Source organism: Clupea harengus, chromosome 21, assembly GCF_900700415.2.
Source record: "Clupea harengus chromosome 21, Ch_v2.0.2, whole genome shotgun sequence".
Lineage (NCBI taxonomy): Eukaryota > Metazoa > Chordata > Actinopteri > Clupeiformes > Clupeidae > Clupea > Clupea harengus.
Genome location: NC_045172.1, coordinates 7,509,173 through 7,527,091, shown reverse-complemented (window position 1 = coordinate 7,527,091; position 17,919 = coordinate 7,509,173). Strand labels below are relative to the sequence as shown.

General features: G+C 39.4%; 2 protein-coding genes across 4 annotated transcripts; both read right to left on the bottom strand.

Annotated features, from left to right (window-relative positions):
• Window positions 1-5,920: 5,920 nt before the first annotated feature.
• LOC116218213 (T-cell surface antigen CD2-like) lies at window positions 5,921-13,552 on the bottom strand. Of its 2 annotated transcripts, XM_031558852.2 has the most exons (6): window positions 13,409-13,536; window positions 11,424-11,499; window positions 10,608-10,892; window positions 10,228-10,482; window positions 9,742-9,876; window positions 5,921-7,436 (listed from the first exon to the last, which is right to left on the bottom strand). In XM_031558852.2, exons 2-6 carry the CDS (start codon window positions 11,485-11,487, stop codon window positions 7,180-7,182), a joined length of 996 nt encoding a protein of 331 aa, XP_031414712.1. In that variant the 5' UTR covers window positions 11,488-11,499; window positions 13,409-13,536; the 3' UTR covers window positions 5,921-7,179. The 2 variants fall into 2 exon arrangements, with proteins under 2 accessions (XP_031414712.1, XP_031414710.1); XM_031558850.2 differs by lacking the exon at window positions 11,424-11,499 and having other exon boundaries at window positions 13,409-13,552.
• Window positions 13,553-13,664: 112 nt separating this feature from the next.
• Window positions 13,665-17,125, bottom strand: LOC116218214. 2 transcript variants are annotated; one of them, XM_031558854.1, is made up of 6 exons: window positions 16,992-17,125; window positions 16,781-16,833; window positions 16,420-16,692; window positions 16,039-16,284; window positions 15,641-15,793; window positions 13,665-15,324 (listed from the first exon to the last, which is right to left on the bottom strand). In XM_031558854.1, exons 2-6 carry the CDS (start codon window positions 16,827-16,829, stop codon window positions 15,074-15,076), a joined length of 972 nt encoding a protein of 323 aa, XP_031414714.1. In that variant the 5' UTR covers window positions 16,830-16,833; window positions 16,992-17,125; the 3' UTR covers window positions 13,665-15,073. The 2 variants fall into 2 exon arrangements, with proteins under 2 accessions (XP_031414714.1, XP_031414713.1); XM_031558853.1 differs by lacking the exon at window positions 16,781-16,833.
• Between the last annotated feature and the right edge of the window lie 794 nt (window positions 17,126-17,919).

Genomic DNA, 17,919 nt, shown 5'->3' with positions numbered 1-17,919 from the left:
TTTTGTATTGGATTTATGACCCCTTGTCCTTTTTTGCACTATATAGGAGCGGCCCCCATCAAGTTGTTGAAAGTAACTAAGTAACCTTTACTTAAAGTACATTTTAAATTAACTACTTTTTACTTTTACTTGAGTAGATTTTTAGATGGGTAATTTTACTTGTACTTAAGTAAAATTTCATCAAAGTAATTGTACTTTTACTTGAGTACAACATTTCAGTACTTTTTACACCTCTGCCGTTAGGTTGTCCGTGGTGCAGTTCCGAGCAAGGATGAGGTCAAGCTCTTTTCCTGCTTTGTGAGTTGGAGGAGTGGGGACCTGTTGTAGGTCGAACGAGTGAACCAGGGTCCGAAAGTCAGCTGAGTTGGGATTGTCTAGGTGGATGTTCATGTCGCCAAGGATGAGTGTTGGACACTCGTGGTCAGGGATGGATGACAGCAGGGTGTCCAGCTCATGGACGAAATCACCCAGTTGTCCTGGTGGACGGTAGATGACAATCACATAGGTTTTAACAGGAGCAGTTACCATAATTGCATGATATTCAAAGGAGGCATACCTGTTTGAAGGCAGCAGTGGAGTGAATTTCCAGTTGTCTGAAATCAGCAGCCCCGTCCCACCTCCACGACCAGATGGTCGGGGAGTATGGGAGAAGGCATAGTTGGTGGAGAGTGCTGCCGGGGTAGCATTGTTTTCAGGTTTGATCCATGTCTCCGTGAGAGCTAAGAGCCCTAGAGAGAGGTGGTTGGCATAACCTGAGATGAAATCAGCTTTTTTGACTGCAGACTGACAGTTCCACAGGCCAACAGAGAAAGAGGTTACAGTAGATGAGGTTTGTTGAAGTGAGCGGAGGTTACCCAGGTTGCGCTGCCGTCTGCTGCGCTGAGCTCTTTTTTGACAACCAGTGACAACAGAGATGCTATTGTGACACATGGCTATGGCAGAATCTAAAAGTTTACCTTGTTTGTGATCCTTGTTTCGGTGGACTTGTACAGGTAGACTTGCATGTCTTTACCCAAAAAGGTCTTCACAAAATACACACACACAGTCCTTAAAGCCCTCTAGCTTTCTCTGAAGTAATTAAGACTGTAGTAAGCATTTATGTACCTTCTGTCCAGTGAAAGAGGCACTCCCAGATCTTGATTACACAAAAGTGGCTGATTGCTGTAGGTGTGGCTTGACAAACCAGCAAGTGAGTGAAACTAACTTGGCAAACAGGGTAATTGCCAAGATAGTACAAATTCAGAGTAATCTAAGTACAATTTAACTAGCAGAGCAGTACAAAATACACACACACAGTCCTTAAAGCCCTCTAGCTTTCTCTGGATACGTTGCTAAGCCTGGGGTGTCTGTTCCTCCACCAACCATGTTGGCCCTGCTGCCTGCCTTCACATTCAAAGGAGAAGAGGCCGTAATCAAACATAAAAATAAAACATATTCCTGCAACTAGAGCAAAATGTTTTCATTGTTGTCTTGTTTGTTCAGCACCACATCTGAGGTAACACATATCACACAAGTCTTACTAAACTAATGTTGGCTATAAACCACTTGTATAAAAAACAAATGTACATGTTTGTGATATATTGCTATGTTGATTTTTTGTTCAACAGACTGCTGACCATGTCAGTGCTAAGGGCTTTTTATCCTTAAATCCATCTTTAGTGGTAAGTGTCTCCCAGTATAAGCAACCTGAAATTACAAACAATTGTATTATATTCTTACAGTTTCATGTTATTGTTTTTGTCTGTTTGTTTTTCAGCCTTAAAGAATGCAGGGCATTTTAACTAGCCCACAGAAAGCAGACATTTCACTCTATATTGTTACAAAAAATAAATGTTCATTTAGCATCACAATTGCATTCTCATGTCGTCTTTTCCTTGCTTTTGCATATAACACAATATTATTGTGTTTCTTGGTAGAAACACAAGCCTTTTCTTGTGTTTCTACCGTCTCTAACACCTTCCGTCCTATTGTACCCTTACCATTGTCTTTTTTTCCTCAGTTTGCTTGATTCAACAGTATTTCGACAGAAGTGAGTACACACCTGTGCAATATACTTACATGTCAAATGATTAAAAATGGACGTCAGATATGCTGGACCCCATCTGAGCTAAACAGCTCTTCGGCACAAAACTGAAAAATTGAACTGGTGCTGACAGTGTAATACAGATGCTGTCACAAGGAGGCACAAGAGAGCAAGAACATGGTTGATGAAACTCTGGATGCTAATTAAGCATGTCTGATGTGTGAAAGCATGCATCTAAACTTGACACATGACCTGTTTCGTATTTTCTAACGGTTTGCCTATTAAGAAGCACATGCTTTTGATTTCTGAGGTCACTGATATTTCTGTCACATAATGATTGGTTTCTGTCTGGTGTGTGGGTATTGCTCTCTCCCCTTCAGCACGCATTGGACTTCTGCTTTTTTAATATTCTACACAACATACTCTTGACTCACATCACATTTTTGCTCATTACGCTCATGGCATTTACTTTAATAAAAAAAACGTTATTTAAACGTTATCCACGTCTGGTCACCCTTCATGTTGCCTCACCAGATGAGCCTGGTGAGCTTAACAACACCCACACAACAACCACACACCAACAGGAAACAATGGCTTTATTCTTGCTAAGTCAGTTGAACTAAAACCCAGGAAGTTGTCAGCTATTTTTCCATCCACAACTGATTCTCTGAATTTGAGAGTTGACATGTTTTGAGGTAAAAAAAATGTACTTGAACAAGATAGCGTCTATCTCTCCGTGTCTCCAAGAACTAAACAACCAGTGGTAAGGTTGTAATTACTATGGACAACAGGTCATATTAAACATAGTGGAGAAAGGATTACCTTTTTTAGAGAAAATATTACCCTTTTTAGAGAAAATATTGTCACTCTAGTGGGCACAGTGGAAGAGGTATTTTTTTTTCAGATGACCCAAATACAGTGTGAGTGACTTCCTGTCTAGATGGTCATCAACAGGAAGCTGGCTGGGGTCACATCGGCCCCCATATTGGCCCAAAACAACACAAATGATGGAAGGCACACTAAAGCCTGGTTGCACAACTTTACTTTTATACACATGCTGTGATTTTCTTTCGTTTTCTCTCAAAATTCTCTGTTCATGTTTTTTTAATTCTGTATCAGCATGCAGACACAGTGTAGCCCTACTTGCATGAGTATAGCATATGTGCCATCCAGTGGTTTAAACACACCCACTTGAATAGTGAAGACATACAATCTATTACAGAACCTGTGTGGAATTGCCATGGTAACCCTTAAGGACTTACCATGTAAACCCTAAACATTTCCGACACCTTGGTTAACGCCTTAGTTTGCTAGTAGTATTCTCTCACCTCTACTTTCGCATCTCTCTCCGGCACAGCTTATTTGAAACCAGGAGCTCTGAGGGGCTTAAACCAGTTGCCTGTAAGGGTGTTTCCCAAAGCATTGTAAGCCTGAGTGCTTTATAGGATCCCTCTTACAAATCATCTTTCTTTATTGGAGTGTTTACCAAAAGCATTGCAACTTACGGTAGGTAGTGCTTGAAAACATATGCCATCTCGAAGAGGGTCTATTCTTAAGTTAGGTATGCAGATAATTAAGTTTTTCACGCCACGCCTTCACGTCAATTATATGTAGGTTGAAGTTATGAAGTTCAAAAGGCAGCTATAATGTCATCTGCTGTCACTAAATAAGGTGATATTTCAATACAGTTTCCATGGACAGTGTCCATTAAGAAGGCCTAAGAGCCGGGCATGCACATTCATGCTATGTGCTTGTTTGGGAAACAAGGGCCCCTTGTTTAAATTTGATTTACTCGTTGAGAACTCGTAAACGAGAACTGGAAAACAGGACCATGGACATCTGATACTATACTCGTATCACAGTTCTTTCTTGTTCCTAAAATAGCGTGTGCAAGGGTCAAGTTATAAATTAAATTAAATTGTTTGGGGAGGGTTTATATACATAAACCTTATTACCATTATCATGAATCATTGTCATTAATCATACTCGCTGTTATTAATATGTCCTGTTAACCATCATTTGTTTATATATTGTATGAGCACCTTGATCTGTTCATCACAGGTACAAAATCACTCCTACATTAATTCCTACAAACACACCTGCTTATGGTTGTCTTTAAAAGAGATTCAAACAATTAAGTGAGGGCTTTTAGTTAATAAGATCTTTCAGTTGAGGAGCACATTCATTCAGATAGGAATATGCAGACTTTTAACCGGCACTGCATGTAAGTGTAGCCTATATATTCATATGGCACTGTATAGAAGTTTTTTTCACCATAAAAAAGGGGAAATAAATGTTGTTTGACTGATACACAGAATTTGTGGGTCTCAACTTCAGGAATTCATAATGGTTAATATCCTGTATTAAAATGATGCGTATTGCAAATGTCATTGTGCAAAGCATGCCATGTGAAATATTAAGAAGGACTGGGGTGGTTGTTTTTGTCCTTGAGAGCATAGTGTGCTGATACTCCCTGCGGTTCTTATCTCTGTAACTCTGTTAAATAGAGACTCTGCCTGTGAGAGAATTCATCCCACTCTCAAAGACTGCTTGTCACTCTGTGTGTTTCTGGTCCTTCTGCAGAAGACTAATAAACTCATTACTAATAACAAATTAAAAGACTGATCTCGCATTAGACTGGTTATTATCAGATTTCCACCACAATCCTCATAGAGTTTTTTTTTTAAACATGTAAGTAGAAAAGATTTTGCCTAAATGAAATAAGCCCTCAAGCTGATAAAATATTATAGGCTTGTGAACATTGTGTCATTGTGCAACAATTAAAACCGTTTCCCCATCCTGTAAAAGATGTTGACAGATCCATGGGAATGAGCTTTTACAGATGAGATGTTGACTTCTTGTTTTATTTTAAGCAGCAGTTTGCATGTACTGTGACTACGCTGGCCCAGTCAGGGTAGCCGACAAGTACCAAACACTGCACTTACTTTGCAAAGGGAGGCATAGATGCATGCATGCTTCCCCACCTCCTTAACACAGGAAAAGAGACAAACTGAGACAGATCACCATGTGTGACACACAAAACAGCGCCTTAGTTCTGAAACCACATCCCTTTGCCAGATAAGCGTGTGTGTGTGTGTGTGTGTGTGTGTGTGTGTGCGTGTGTGTGTGTGTGTGAGGGAGAGGGGGGGGGGGGGGGGTGTATACAGCCCTTAAGCTTAGAATGAGGGGTAAGAAAAGTTGACACACTTCCTGTGTTTTTTGTTTCAGATTTGTTTTACATCAAAGCACTATGAAGCAGTAGAATGGACACAGGCAGTATAGCATTGAGTGACACAGGCAGTATAGCATTGAGTGACACAGGCAGTATAGCATTAAGTGCAATGGAAATGTCTAGTCCATTCTCTATTTTTATTCTAATCGAATGTGTCACATCATATGGAAATAATCAAGGTTTAGTTTCACCACATTACTGTTTTTTTTTCCAGATTTTTTATTTTTTAAACTGACACAGACACGATTAAACTGGAGGGATATTTCACATGCATAGGAACAATGCAGCAGGGCCAGTACAGTTTGCACTGTGATGAGCTGGCCACATCAAAAGAGTTTGACTAATGCAATAAAGACAGCTGCATATGTGGTCACCAGACCAATGTACAACAAGCACAGAGGAGCCATGCCAAAGCACAGAGTGCTCAGTCAGTCTGCTATAGGCCAATGCTTGTTGCCACAAGCAAGTCTATTCAGTTTGTTCATATACTGGTTCTCCCCTGTTTTTAATTAAAGATAACCATAAACCACAGTAACAGAGACACGCATACACAATTTATGTATGTGCCTTCAAATATTTTTAATTTTATCAGGAAAATGTGATGCCACCAATAATAAGAACGTCCAGCCAGGTCATCATTAACAAATAAGAGCCTTTACAATTAATGTGTGCACAAAACAATGACATTTATTTAGCACTAACAAAATGGCAATATGAACTACCCTGTATGAAATGTTACTTGGCAAAATCTCTATATGTACAAATAAATGCAATTTTAAATGCTTCCTGTTTAAATGCACTTTTCCACAGCTTTAATGACAGGTATATCTTTTTTGTCATTGTCAATGTCATTGTGCAAAGCATGCCATGTGAAATATTAAGAAGGACTGGGGTGGTTGTTTTTGTCCTTGAGAGCATAGTGTGCTGATACTCCCTGCTGTTCTTATCTCTGTAACTCTGTTAAATAGACACTGCCTGTGAGAGAATTCATCCCACTCTCACAGACTGCTTGTCACTGTGTGGTTTCTGATCCTTCTGCAGAAGACTAATAAACTCATTACTAATAACAAATTAAAAGACTGATCTTTTACAGATGAGATGTTGACTTCTTGTTTTATTTTAAGCAGCAGTTTGCATGTACTGTGACTACGCTGGCCCAGTCAGGGTAGTTGACAAGTACCAAACACTGCACTTACTTTGCAAAGGGATGCATAGATGCATGCATGCTTCCCCACCTCTTTAACACAGGAAAAGAGACAAACTGAGACAGATCACCAATAATAACAACGTCCAGCCAGGTCATCAATCAGTAAGAGCCTTTACAATTAATGTGTGCACAAAACAATGACATTTATTTAGCACTAACAAAATGACAATATGAACTACCCTGTATGAAATGTTACTTGGCAAAATCTCTATATGTACAAATAAATGCAATTTTAAATGCTTCCTGTTTAAACGCACTTTTCCACAGCTTTAATGACAGGTATATCATTTTTGCAATTTTAAGGAACACGCCAATAACGTTATTCTGTAAAGCAATATACAACATAAAACAAATTCCATGTTTTCTATTTTCACACTAAAACACTTCCGTGCAATGTAACATTCAGCTTCATATGTCAGAGACCAAATTCATTAAATACATTTTCTTTAAGAATGTACACACCAATCAAAAGGCAAGAAACCCACAAAAATGTTCTGGGTGCCTTTCCCCGCTTTTTAATTCAACTCTAAGTTCAATTGAGACTTTTTTTTGTATTACTCATAATATTATTATTATTATTATTATTATTATTAATAATATTATTGTTTTGCATAGAAGGTACACACATCATGTCAGACCCCAGAATGAAAACAAACAGCTGTTATACAGCATGAATTTTAGGTAGGCGAGATAACGAGAGTCTTAGGTCTTTTACTTCTAGGGCCCCTTCCTCCTGGGCTGTGGTAAAGGTGGGATCAACTCGTCCTCATCCTCCATGGGAGGGGGTGGGGCCCGAGGCCGGGGTTGTTTTTTGGGCTTGGGGTCCGCGGGGCTGGGGTCCCCCTCTGGGCCCTGGAAGTAACCCTGCTCGTCAGGAATCGGGGGCACCGGCTGACCCCGGGCCGTCTGCTTTGGGCGCGGACGTGGACCCGTGCCGATGTACTGCAGGTTGGACAGACGTAACTCCTCCTCATCTGGTGAGATGAAAAAAATTGCTGGTTATTTTTTTTATTATTTCTGGGATTAGCAGAGCGACTGAGGAATGAGAGAGAGACAGAGAGAGAGAGAAAGAGAGAGAGAGGGAGCAGACTCAGTCCAGGCAGCTGATTTTTATCCACTGTCATGAGTCAGTTTAGACATCTTTCCGTATAGGTACTTCTGATGCATATTTTTAAGGGTAACTAGTCTGTACAACATCTTCAAACTCCTTTTGACATATTGCAGTGGCGTTGTTAGGGCCGATCACTCAGACCTCGATGGAAAATGTTATGAGGTCAAGGAAAGATATGAAGGAGAATTCATAAGGACTTAGGAAAAGACAACCGTAGTGCTAAGAGAATCTGACTGCACTTACACAAGGCTATGTAATTATGCAACGGCAGATATTAGTGATATTAGGTCTTAAATGATGCTGTGGCAATGAATTGTGGGATGTATTATTTCCTTTCCTTTTGTAAAGGATAGTCTATTGTACCCTATGCTAAAGAAGATAATAAAGGAAGCATTGAAGCACCTTTCCTAAGGATTTAGAGAATTAAACCAGCTCTTAACATGGCTGCCACATAGATGCCTCAAGGTCTTTTCACGTAGATCCTTGCACACATGCACCCAAATGAAAAGCGCCGGTTTAATAAAAAGTGGAAGAAAACTCAAGGTAAATCATTGAGCATGGGTACTACACAATGTGTATTGCAAATTATGTGGATGCCAAAAATATGTTTTCTGACGCGCACGAGGGTGCCGGACTGGCCAGAATATTTTACATTTTGAAAATGATCTGTCTTAAAATCTATTGGCCCATAAGAAACGTAAAAAAATTTACTATCTGATTGGGTAGATGTGGCCAAGTTCATGAGGTCAGTTTGGTTTTAATGGACAGCATCACGCAAAACGTCGGAAAGAAAGTACAATGATTGTGCTGCTGTTGCCTTATTGCTGTTAGAATGTGCTGCTGCTGTGTTTACTGAATTTTTCATTTGAGCTTTTTAGCAGTTCGATTTGTGTCTCTGTAAGGAGGTTGTGATTTTGCCTCAGCAGAACTGGTAAAGCATGATGAGTGAAGGGGGCCCCACACAAACAGAACTGGTAAAGCATGATGAGTGAAGGGGGCCCCACACAAACAGAACTGGTAAAGTATGATGAGTGAAGGGGGCCCCACACAAACAGAACTGGTAAAGTATGATGAATGAAGGGGGCCCCGCCACACACAAACCTTAATCCGCCACTTCAGGTTTCAGATGGAACCAGAGACTATTTCAGGAAGTTCCAAATGACACATTTTCCTCATTGAATCCTTATTTGAACTGTGCCCTACTGAGAGACTACTGGGGACTGAAAATGTTCCAGTAGTGAGTTAGAACACTAAAACTAGCAACCGCAAATTGGCTATACAATGGAATCTTATGACGCAGGCATCTGCATCTGTAGAAAATCTAGAAAAGAAAATCTAGATACAAGAATTTTTACAGTTGCTTTTATCGAGGTAAATAGACACAAGTCTATCTCTGTAGTGATCCTCTCCATGTCGTCAGACACTTATGATAACATTATGAGCCTGTCAGTGGTAAAAACAAGTGACTTTGACGTGGATGTTTGCCCCATAGGATTACAATTGATATTGCTTTTGCGGTTGCCGGTAATAGCATACAAACTCAATACAGGACCAATATCAATCGTTTTTGTCCCTAGTAAAAATGTGGACCTAAAAAGATTAGAAAATAGGGCCCAGGTTAAAAAAATCCCAAAGTTCCCTTGTAGGAATACATACATACAAGTGTCTTCTCAACGGAATTGATTTTTCTGGTGGTTAGTGCGCAGAATTTGAACAAAACATGCAATACATTTCTTGATATGAACGGCTAAATTAGAGAGAAAGATTGTTCTCAGGGGGCAGGGATCAGATGTCTGGTGTACATACCCACAGTGTTGTTGGCTGCACAACAAAGTGGAATAATGATGCATGTTAACAGATTTCACCAAACAAAAAAGCTTTTAAAATTCAAATTCTTGTAGGTTCCTTAGAATTGCCTTTTGTCTCATAACTCTGTCTATGAATCGAATGAATGCTTCCTAACTGGTGTATCAGTTTTAGGAGTATACAAAAACAGAATTTACATTCCAACTGTGACACAGAACAGACAGACCAATATACTGTGTGTAATGTGGGGAGACAGGCTGCACCATCACAATGCTTTGTGGCCTGCACAACAGGATGTGTGTAGACAAAGAGTCGGTGGGGGAGAGAGAGAGAGAGAGAAAGAGGTGAGGGAGAGAATTTACCTCGTTGCCTCCTTCGGTGTCGCCGATGGTTCTTGCAGCAGATGACAATAAGTGACACGATCAGAATCAGCAACAGAGACCCACCACCAGCGATGATTGCCAACATCAACCACTTGTTATAGCCAAACCATTTCTCTAAAGCACATGGGCCAGAGAAAGAGAGAGAGAGAGATAAAGAGAGAACTAGCAGTGACTGAATATCATGCATCACAATCAGATACACAGTGCTATTATGCGTATCACTAAAATGTAGTAACTGCTGGCGTATTTTAAATCTTGAATACAATAGTTACATGCCTTAATACATCTTACAACAGACAACAGTATACTCTACAGCATTAAAAGATCCAAGCAAACACACACACACACACACACACACACACACACACACACACTTACACGCGCACACACGTAAAAGAACAAATTACCAAAATTTCAAATATGTGTACCTTTATAGATTTTAAATCACAGATGACAGTTATTTACCTGAGTCTCCACATGATAAGGTGACTTCTTCACTTTCTTGTATATCTCCCTCATATTGATCATTACTTAGACTACATTTATAGCGATCCGTTGACTTAAACTTCTTGCGCTCCAAAGGGTTGGCGTCCTCATTTGTGCGGACGTTGTTGCGGATCCATAGAAGTTTAAATCCTTGATGGCTCTTAGGCTCACACTCAAGGACAGGCACACCTTCAGGGGGACATTTCCAGACCAACTTTGGAACCGGAGCCTTGGCTAGAAGAGATAGATGACCACATCACTTTGGTTCGGTCAAAGATTATATGATTGAATATTTCATCGAGTATCACACATTTCCAGAGAATTAACCACAGTTGTGCCATTTCAGTTTTGCTACTTACCGAACACACAGAGTGTCTTTTCTATCTTTGTAATTGATTTCCCATTTTCACCAAAATGTTCACCTTTGTATGTGCCAGACATTGAAATGTTAAGATTTGTCAGTTCAAGGTTGCCTAGTTCGTTCACGTTCACGTTTACAGAAAAAGAAGGCTTTCCCATCCTTCTCCTTTGATAAATAAGTTTATCATTGCATTTCCAGTTTAGCGAATCTTTATCTTGTTTAGGTGACTTCAGTATAATGGTATGAGTTTCTCCCTCCAATTTCTTGTCTTGACATTTAGGGTCTGTGTTGAGAGAAGAAAGTGCAAGTAATGAGATCAGTGACGGAAAATACATGCACAGAATAGAATCCCAGTCAAAAAACACATAACGCTTGTCTTAAAAAATGAAATTGTGATTTCTATGGTACCTTTCATGACAGTATCTTCTATGACACAGCTTATTTTACTTACTGTTTTTTAGATACTGGTCTACAAATACAAGTGCCATGAGAATGAGAATGAAATGACATGATTTTTAATGCAAGAAAATTTTATATATTGTTTAAATGGAAACATTTAATTAGAATGTCAGGTATGTTGAAATGATATTTAAAATGATTACATTAATCACAGTATATAGTATATTAAAACACCAGAAGACACGGTGGAAATATAATCAGACTTAAAAAGCGAATTCAACAGATATAATTATCGTAGCGTATGTAGTGTATAGCCATTTTAAAAAGAACAACTGTGATGCTGGTGCTGAAAGCTACCCTTAATGAAACAATATTGAAGATAATTTCATACAGATCTAAACAAAGTATTACCCACCTGTGGATGCATTTATTTCAAGTCCACAAAGACACAGAACCACAAAAGCAATTTGGAAGTTCATCTTCTAACGGCCCTTGGAACAAAAATGTCAGGTTTCAGCTGAGAGAGATAGTTTCCTGTGTGTGAGTGTGAATGCCTGCAAGTGTGTGTGGGGGGGGGGTGTATGCATGCCGGTTTATAGGTGACTGTGCATGTGTGAGTGTTCTTGAGTTGTAAATGGTTCAAATTAAGAGGAAATTAACCTGTCAGTGGTTTAAGATGATTAAGATCAAGAAAAAGCTCCCCCTTCCTGTCATCTTTAGGCTTTCAGGCTGTAATATATCTATGGTCCAGAACTCTATCATCTTAACCCATCATCCACCTTAACTTGCTGTCAGGCGACCTTCTTTTCCCAAACAGACAAACTGTTGTTTCCACCAGGCATCTTGACACCGAAGTTTTACGCTAAATGTTATCTGTGTTACAAAAAATGGTCCATGTTTAAAGCTCGGCATGCTCAAGGATTTAAAAGACCTGCACTGGAGTAATATTTCTATTGCATATTTATGATGATTTGCCAGAGGCAACACACCAAATGAGGCTGATGCAATGTGACTTAAATTGCCATAGAATTGTAGTAGAAGTAAGTGAATTTGTTTAATTTACTGCAACAGGCAGGATAACTGTGGAGCCTATGATTAGTGCAGCTACCAATCTTTGAATAGTTACTGACACCTAGTGACGCTTATTTTCATGAGACTTTAGCTGAGTTGGTGAGCTATCTGAAACGAATGTTTAATTTTTTTTTTTGTCTAACCAAACATGTAGTACATGTTTCTCAAATTGCATTGGTCCTTTCCATAAATTGAGTGTGCAAGAGAAACTAAACCTTATTCCATCAACAGCCATTGTCAATATACTGTTCCTATGGGGCTCAACAGGTAGGGCAAACTACTTCTGTCCAGGTCATGGGTTCCCAGGACAAAAACAGCAAATTTGTATATCCCATGTCGTTAGTAATTTGCTCAGAATGTTGCAAAAAGGTCCATTGAATTGAATGGGCCATCCCAATGTTCAGAGGTCCGATATTTCTTTGTAATGACCGCTGCAAAAAAATGAATGACCACTGCCATTGGCAATGAGTTTTGTGCTACTAATTCACATCTTTCATATAATTCTACAAGTATTCCATTCACCTTTCGCAATGGAAATTGAGTGTAACTTAAAGTCAGCAAGTAATATGATGGACTATACATTATCCCTTATATAAGTGTTTCTGCTAAATGAACAAATGTAGTATGACAGCGTACCCACCTTTTCCCCTCTCTTCAGTTCTCTTTCACCTCTGCATCTTATCTCTTATCTCTTATTTCATATGGATAGGAGGAGGATTTGAACACTGTGGTATCCAATACCACAGTTGTTCACCTTATTGTCTTTTCAATCTGTAAACTTAAACTTGTAACTTGTAACTATGTATGAGGTTTGTTCTCTAATGAAAAATATTTATTTAGTGAGTGGATTAGGTAAGTTTGTGTAACTTATACAGTATGTTTGCAAGGACGTTAGCTTTGTCCTCATGCAGGGGTACCAGTTAATGTAAGGACAATGGTACAATGGGCAGGGCCCAAAATAAATCACATTGGGTACCAGGATAATGTTGGTACTTGTCATGCTCTGCACCTTTCCACTGTCTGTTCCTTGTCCTCAGCCTCTTACTGTATTTTGCCATATCTTATGTTTCTGTTCCATGTATTTACTTCCTGTATACCATGTTCTCCTTTTACTAACCTGGGAACAGTTAACCAGCATTGTATCGGTCCCGCAACTGCTGCTAACACCAGGTGATGGATACAAATTAAAACGATTAATTGAGTCACTCACTACTGTCCTTATAACCTTTACAAAATGTAATTATAACATATTCCAGTCCCTCTGTCTAGGCTTTAGCAAGTAGCTGCCAGAAGTTCCATAACTTATCATAGACATAACTCATTGTTTACCTTGTTTGGACACAGGTGAGCTGACTGAGTGGATCAGGGTAACTTCTTGCAGAGCCAGAAACATAGTGGACAATCGCTGATCCAGACCGTTATCCTGACTGAGTGGAACTTCCTACACCGTGCTATGAATAGCAGATTCGCTGATCTGGACCGAGGATCAGTGGAACTTCCTCCACACAGCGCTGAGGAACAAACGTCCATGTTTACCTTTTTACTTTACAAATAAGACCATGGTTACAAAGGAAACTTTTGTTTATTTAATTTAGGCCATTCATTTATTTTACCCTGGCATGGATCATTTGCACTTAAATTTCAATAGCAGCCAATCTACCAATGATGTGAGAAATAATGTTTTTTTTTTTCAAGCATCACACCAGCATTCAAAAGATTTGTATTCACGCTTCTTCATCCGTTTGTAAAGTATTTTATTTGAGCTTGTTGGGGAGAAAAATGCTGCAGGGGCTAAGACATTGTGATCATGCATCACCAAAGACAGAGGACAGACAAGGAACAGAATCTGCTGACCATGCAGTCATTGTCAGTGCTGCCTCACTTGGGGATGTATGGAGTTAGTTTACTGTGAGGGTGGCTGATGGCTCATCCTGCATGTGCAAGATAGTCAACTTGATGAGATGCAGACTTTGTAGAAACTTAAAGAAGCAGTAAGGCATTTTGGTCTGAAACGGGCGTGTTAATTACCTAAACGGCATGTAAAAACCTTTTAAACACTAACAACAGCGCATTTGTCATTGATAAAAAACTTGTTAACATGCTAACTAGTGTCTTTTACCGATATAGTTTGGAATATTATGCTGTGAAAGCTCTTCTTACATGTTTGTGGGGTGTTCTGGCCTGGTACACAGAACTGCATAGTACATATCCAGGATGGCTAGTCAGGAAAACAGGTGTGTTTGCCTGTTCTTCACATGGACTTAGACCACCAAATTTAAATTGAAGATGATATCAAAACTAGTTGCTTTTAAAAACATATGATTGGAAAAAACTGTAGCGTGACATTTTTATGAACTTCACATTTACAGTACAGCAACATTCTCCGTTGCCTTCAGAAAAAGATCTTTAGCACATCTTATCCACCCCTAAAAGCCCTCATAGTCCACAAATATTTCAAGGCAAGCAGTTGTCATGACACCAAGAACACACTTTTTTGATCTGTTGGTTTGTCATATTACTCACTTGTGTTATCACACTTTTGCAACTTTGGAGAGTGGTACATTTACCATGTGAGATAAGTGGTAGTCGTTGTCTAACAAGTAGCTGGGGCTGCTAGTAATGCAAATGGGATTTTCCTTTTTAATAGATTTTCCTCTAAAATCAAAATAATCAGTCTATTTCAAGCCTATAGTGCATATTACCATCTACAGTGATCAACATTTTTGTCAGGTTTTGAACTGAAAGTTAACTCTTTTGATCAGAGTATCTCAATGTCTGCTAAATTTGCTGTAGTTTTATGGAGTTTTTCTGGTAGTGAACATTAAAAGTAAAAGTCAACTCTGCTCTGACTCAAGCGTCAAACTGATTGCAAAAATCTGTAAGCCACATTTGCTGAAGGCCTTTTTTAAATAACTGGTGTTATCTATGTTCAGTTCAATACACCAAAGACAATAAATGTCATGAATATGCTGAAAAGAATAAATGCAATGCAGCCTATATACTATCTGAGTTGGCACAGTCTTGGGTCTTCGGGATTAGGTTCAGCTTCTTCCGTGGCTGCGGCACTGGTGTAGCCGGGTCCTTTTCTGCGGGGGGTGGAGGGGGCTGAGTATCGGGCTGGCTGGCGGATGGGTCGGGTACCACTTCCTGGGTCTGGATGCGTCCCCGGTCCTCAGGAGTTTGCTTCAGTGGAGGAGGACCTGTGCTGATGTCTTGGAGGTGGGTAAGCCTCAGCTCCTCATTGTCTGGTGAGATAAATGATTTGTCATTTGTCAAGACTGGTCAAGATCGTCAATAAGTGTGTGTGTGTGTGTGTGTGTGTGTGTGTGTGTGTGTGTGTGTGTGTGTGTGTGTGTGTGTACGTATGTGTGAGAGTGAGAGAAACTAATCAAATTTAAAAGCACTGGTTTTTTTTCCAAATAGCTTCCCCTCTGAAAGATCTGTTTTGGAATGTCATGTGTTCAGCAATAGTGATGTGAAACCTTGCTTATGAGCTGACTGAGATCCACAGTCAAAGTGTAGTTGTGCAACAAGAGAACAGGGGCAAGGGGAAGTGTTTACCAGGCTTCCTGTTCTGCAGGCGATGGTTTTTGCAGCTGACAAGAACTAGTGACACAGTCAGAACCAGTAACAGAATCCCAGCACCAACTAGGATCGCCATCATCCATTTATTATTGTATAGCAGCTTGAAATCTGAAGGTTCTGGACCCGGACCTAAGAGAGAGAGAGAGAGAGAAAAAATCTATACATTAACGTTTTTTGTTGTTGCTGGTGTTGCATTAGAAATACTCATGCAACTGTTTGTCATGCCAGTAGAGCCATTTGAATTTGATAAAAATAGGGACCATGCAGCTCATTTCAGCAATGACTTACAGACAATCGTGGGCTATATGGCACTGAAACGATCCAATAATACACACACACAAATGCATAGAAATGCAAAAGTAAGAATTATTTACCAGAGGCTTTGCATGATATGGTGACTTCATTACTGTCCTGTTTATCAAGGCTATTGGCTAGTCTACATTTGTAGTGATCCTTCTCTCCATGCTGCTTGGGCTGAAAAGGGTTACTCTTCTCATTTATGTCCTTGTTGTTGTGGATCCATGAGAGTTTGAAGCCTGTGATGCTCTGAGAGCCACAGTGGAGGGTTCCCACACCTGTTGGGGAACATTTCACGACCAACGTTGGGACCGGAGCCCTGGCTGGAACAGACAGAGTTCCACATGGGATTTGTCATGAGAGGACAGACTGTAAGACTTTGAAGACAGTTAAACACATGTGAAAAGACATTTCCAGAGAATTCACCAAAGTTGTGTAATTTTGATTGTAGTACTTACGAAGCACACAGAGCCTCTCTGTTACTTTTTTCATTAACTTCCCTACTTTGTCATGATGTTCAGCTTTGTATGTGCAAGACATTGAAGGAATTAGATTTGTCAGAATGAGGGAGCCATTGTTATTCACATTCGCAGGAAATGTACTCTCCTTTCCCCTTTTCCTTTCATAAATAACCTTATCATCACATTTCCAGATTAGTGCATCTCCATCTTGTTTAGGTGAATCAAGAATAATGGTAAGGGAGGCTCCTTCCAATTTATCGATACATTTATCTGTGTGAAGAGAAGAGGACAGAGCTAATGAATATCCATATATTTATCTCTGTGAAGAGAAGATAACAGAACTAAAGAGTATCCATACATTTATCTGTGTGATGAGAAGAGGACAGAACTAATGAGTATCCATACATTTATCTGTGTGAAGAGAAGAGGACAGATCTATTCTACATTTGTAGTATTTATGCATTCATATTTAAATAAGTAATTCAGATTATGGGGAAGAAAGCTACTCCTAACTAATACACATTTCAGATGATTTCGGATCAAATATCTTAAAATAAAATGTTACCCACCTGCGAATGCATTTATAACAAGAACAGAGAGACTCAGAAACAAATTAGTAGTTTGGTGGATCATACTCTATTGTGTCTTGGAGCAAAAATATCAGGTTCCAGATGGCAGAAATAGTTCCCTGTGTTTGAGTGTGTATGCTTACAAGTTCTCTCTCTCGCTCTCTCTCTCTCTCTCTCTCTCTCTCTCTTGTGTGTGTGCATGTGTGTGAGTGAGCGTCTCAGTAATAAGAACATGATTCCATCTATAGTTTATGATGATTATCATGAAGTAAATAGTAAATACTCCCTCTGTTTAGTCTGACGAATCCACAATCCGTAAGTTCTCCACAAGAGTGATATAACAGTATATATTTTACCGGATAGGTAAGTAATGATCCCATAAGTCAACACAGCTGACCCATTGGCTGAGGTAATATGACTCAAAATGCCATTGCCAAAGTAAGTGAATATATTTGAGTTATTACCTAAAATAGGCAGCAGTGTATTAGGGCAGCTGCCAGTCTTTTAACTGTTACTGACACCTGGTGACACCTGGTGACACTTTGCATGTCTTTGAGGTAATATATCAGTTGAAGGATAATATCACAAATTCAATTATCCCTTTTCATTTATTTGAGATGAACAACAATGTAATTTTAAAATGGCCTACATGTAGACGTGTTTAATATTCTTTTGGACTATAAACTAACCAGAACTTTATTCAGAAGATGGTCTGGCTTGAACACATACATATGTACCTATACATATTTTTATCTCATGTATTAATCATTCAACTATAACATTAACCACTTATTCAAAACATGTTGTGACTTCAAAATGAGATCCACTACTACTGATAAAATGTAGCAAGCTTAGTAAACTAAGGGTGCCCAAAAAACTGTCAATAGTAGGAATATGGGCGTTTGCCCCTGAACATTCATTATGTTTA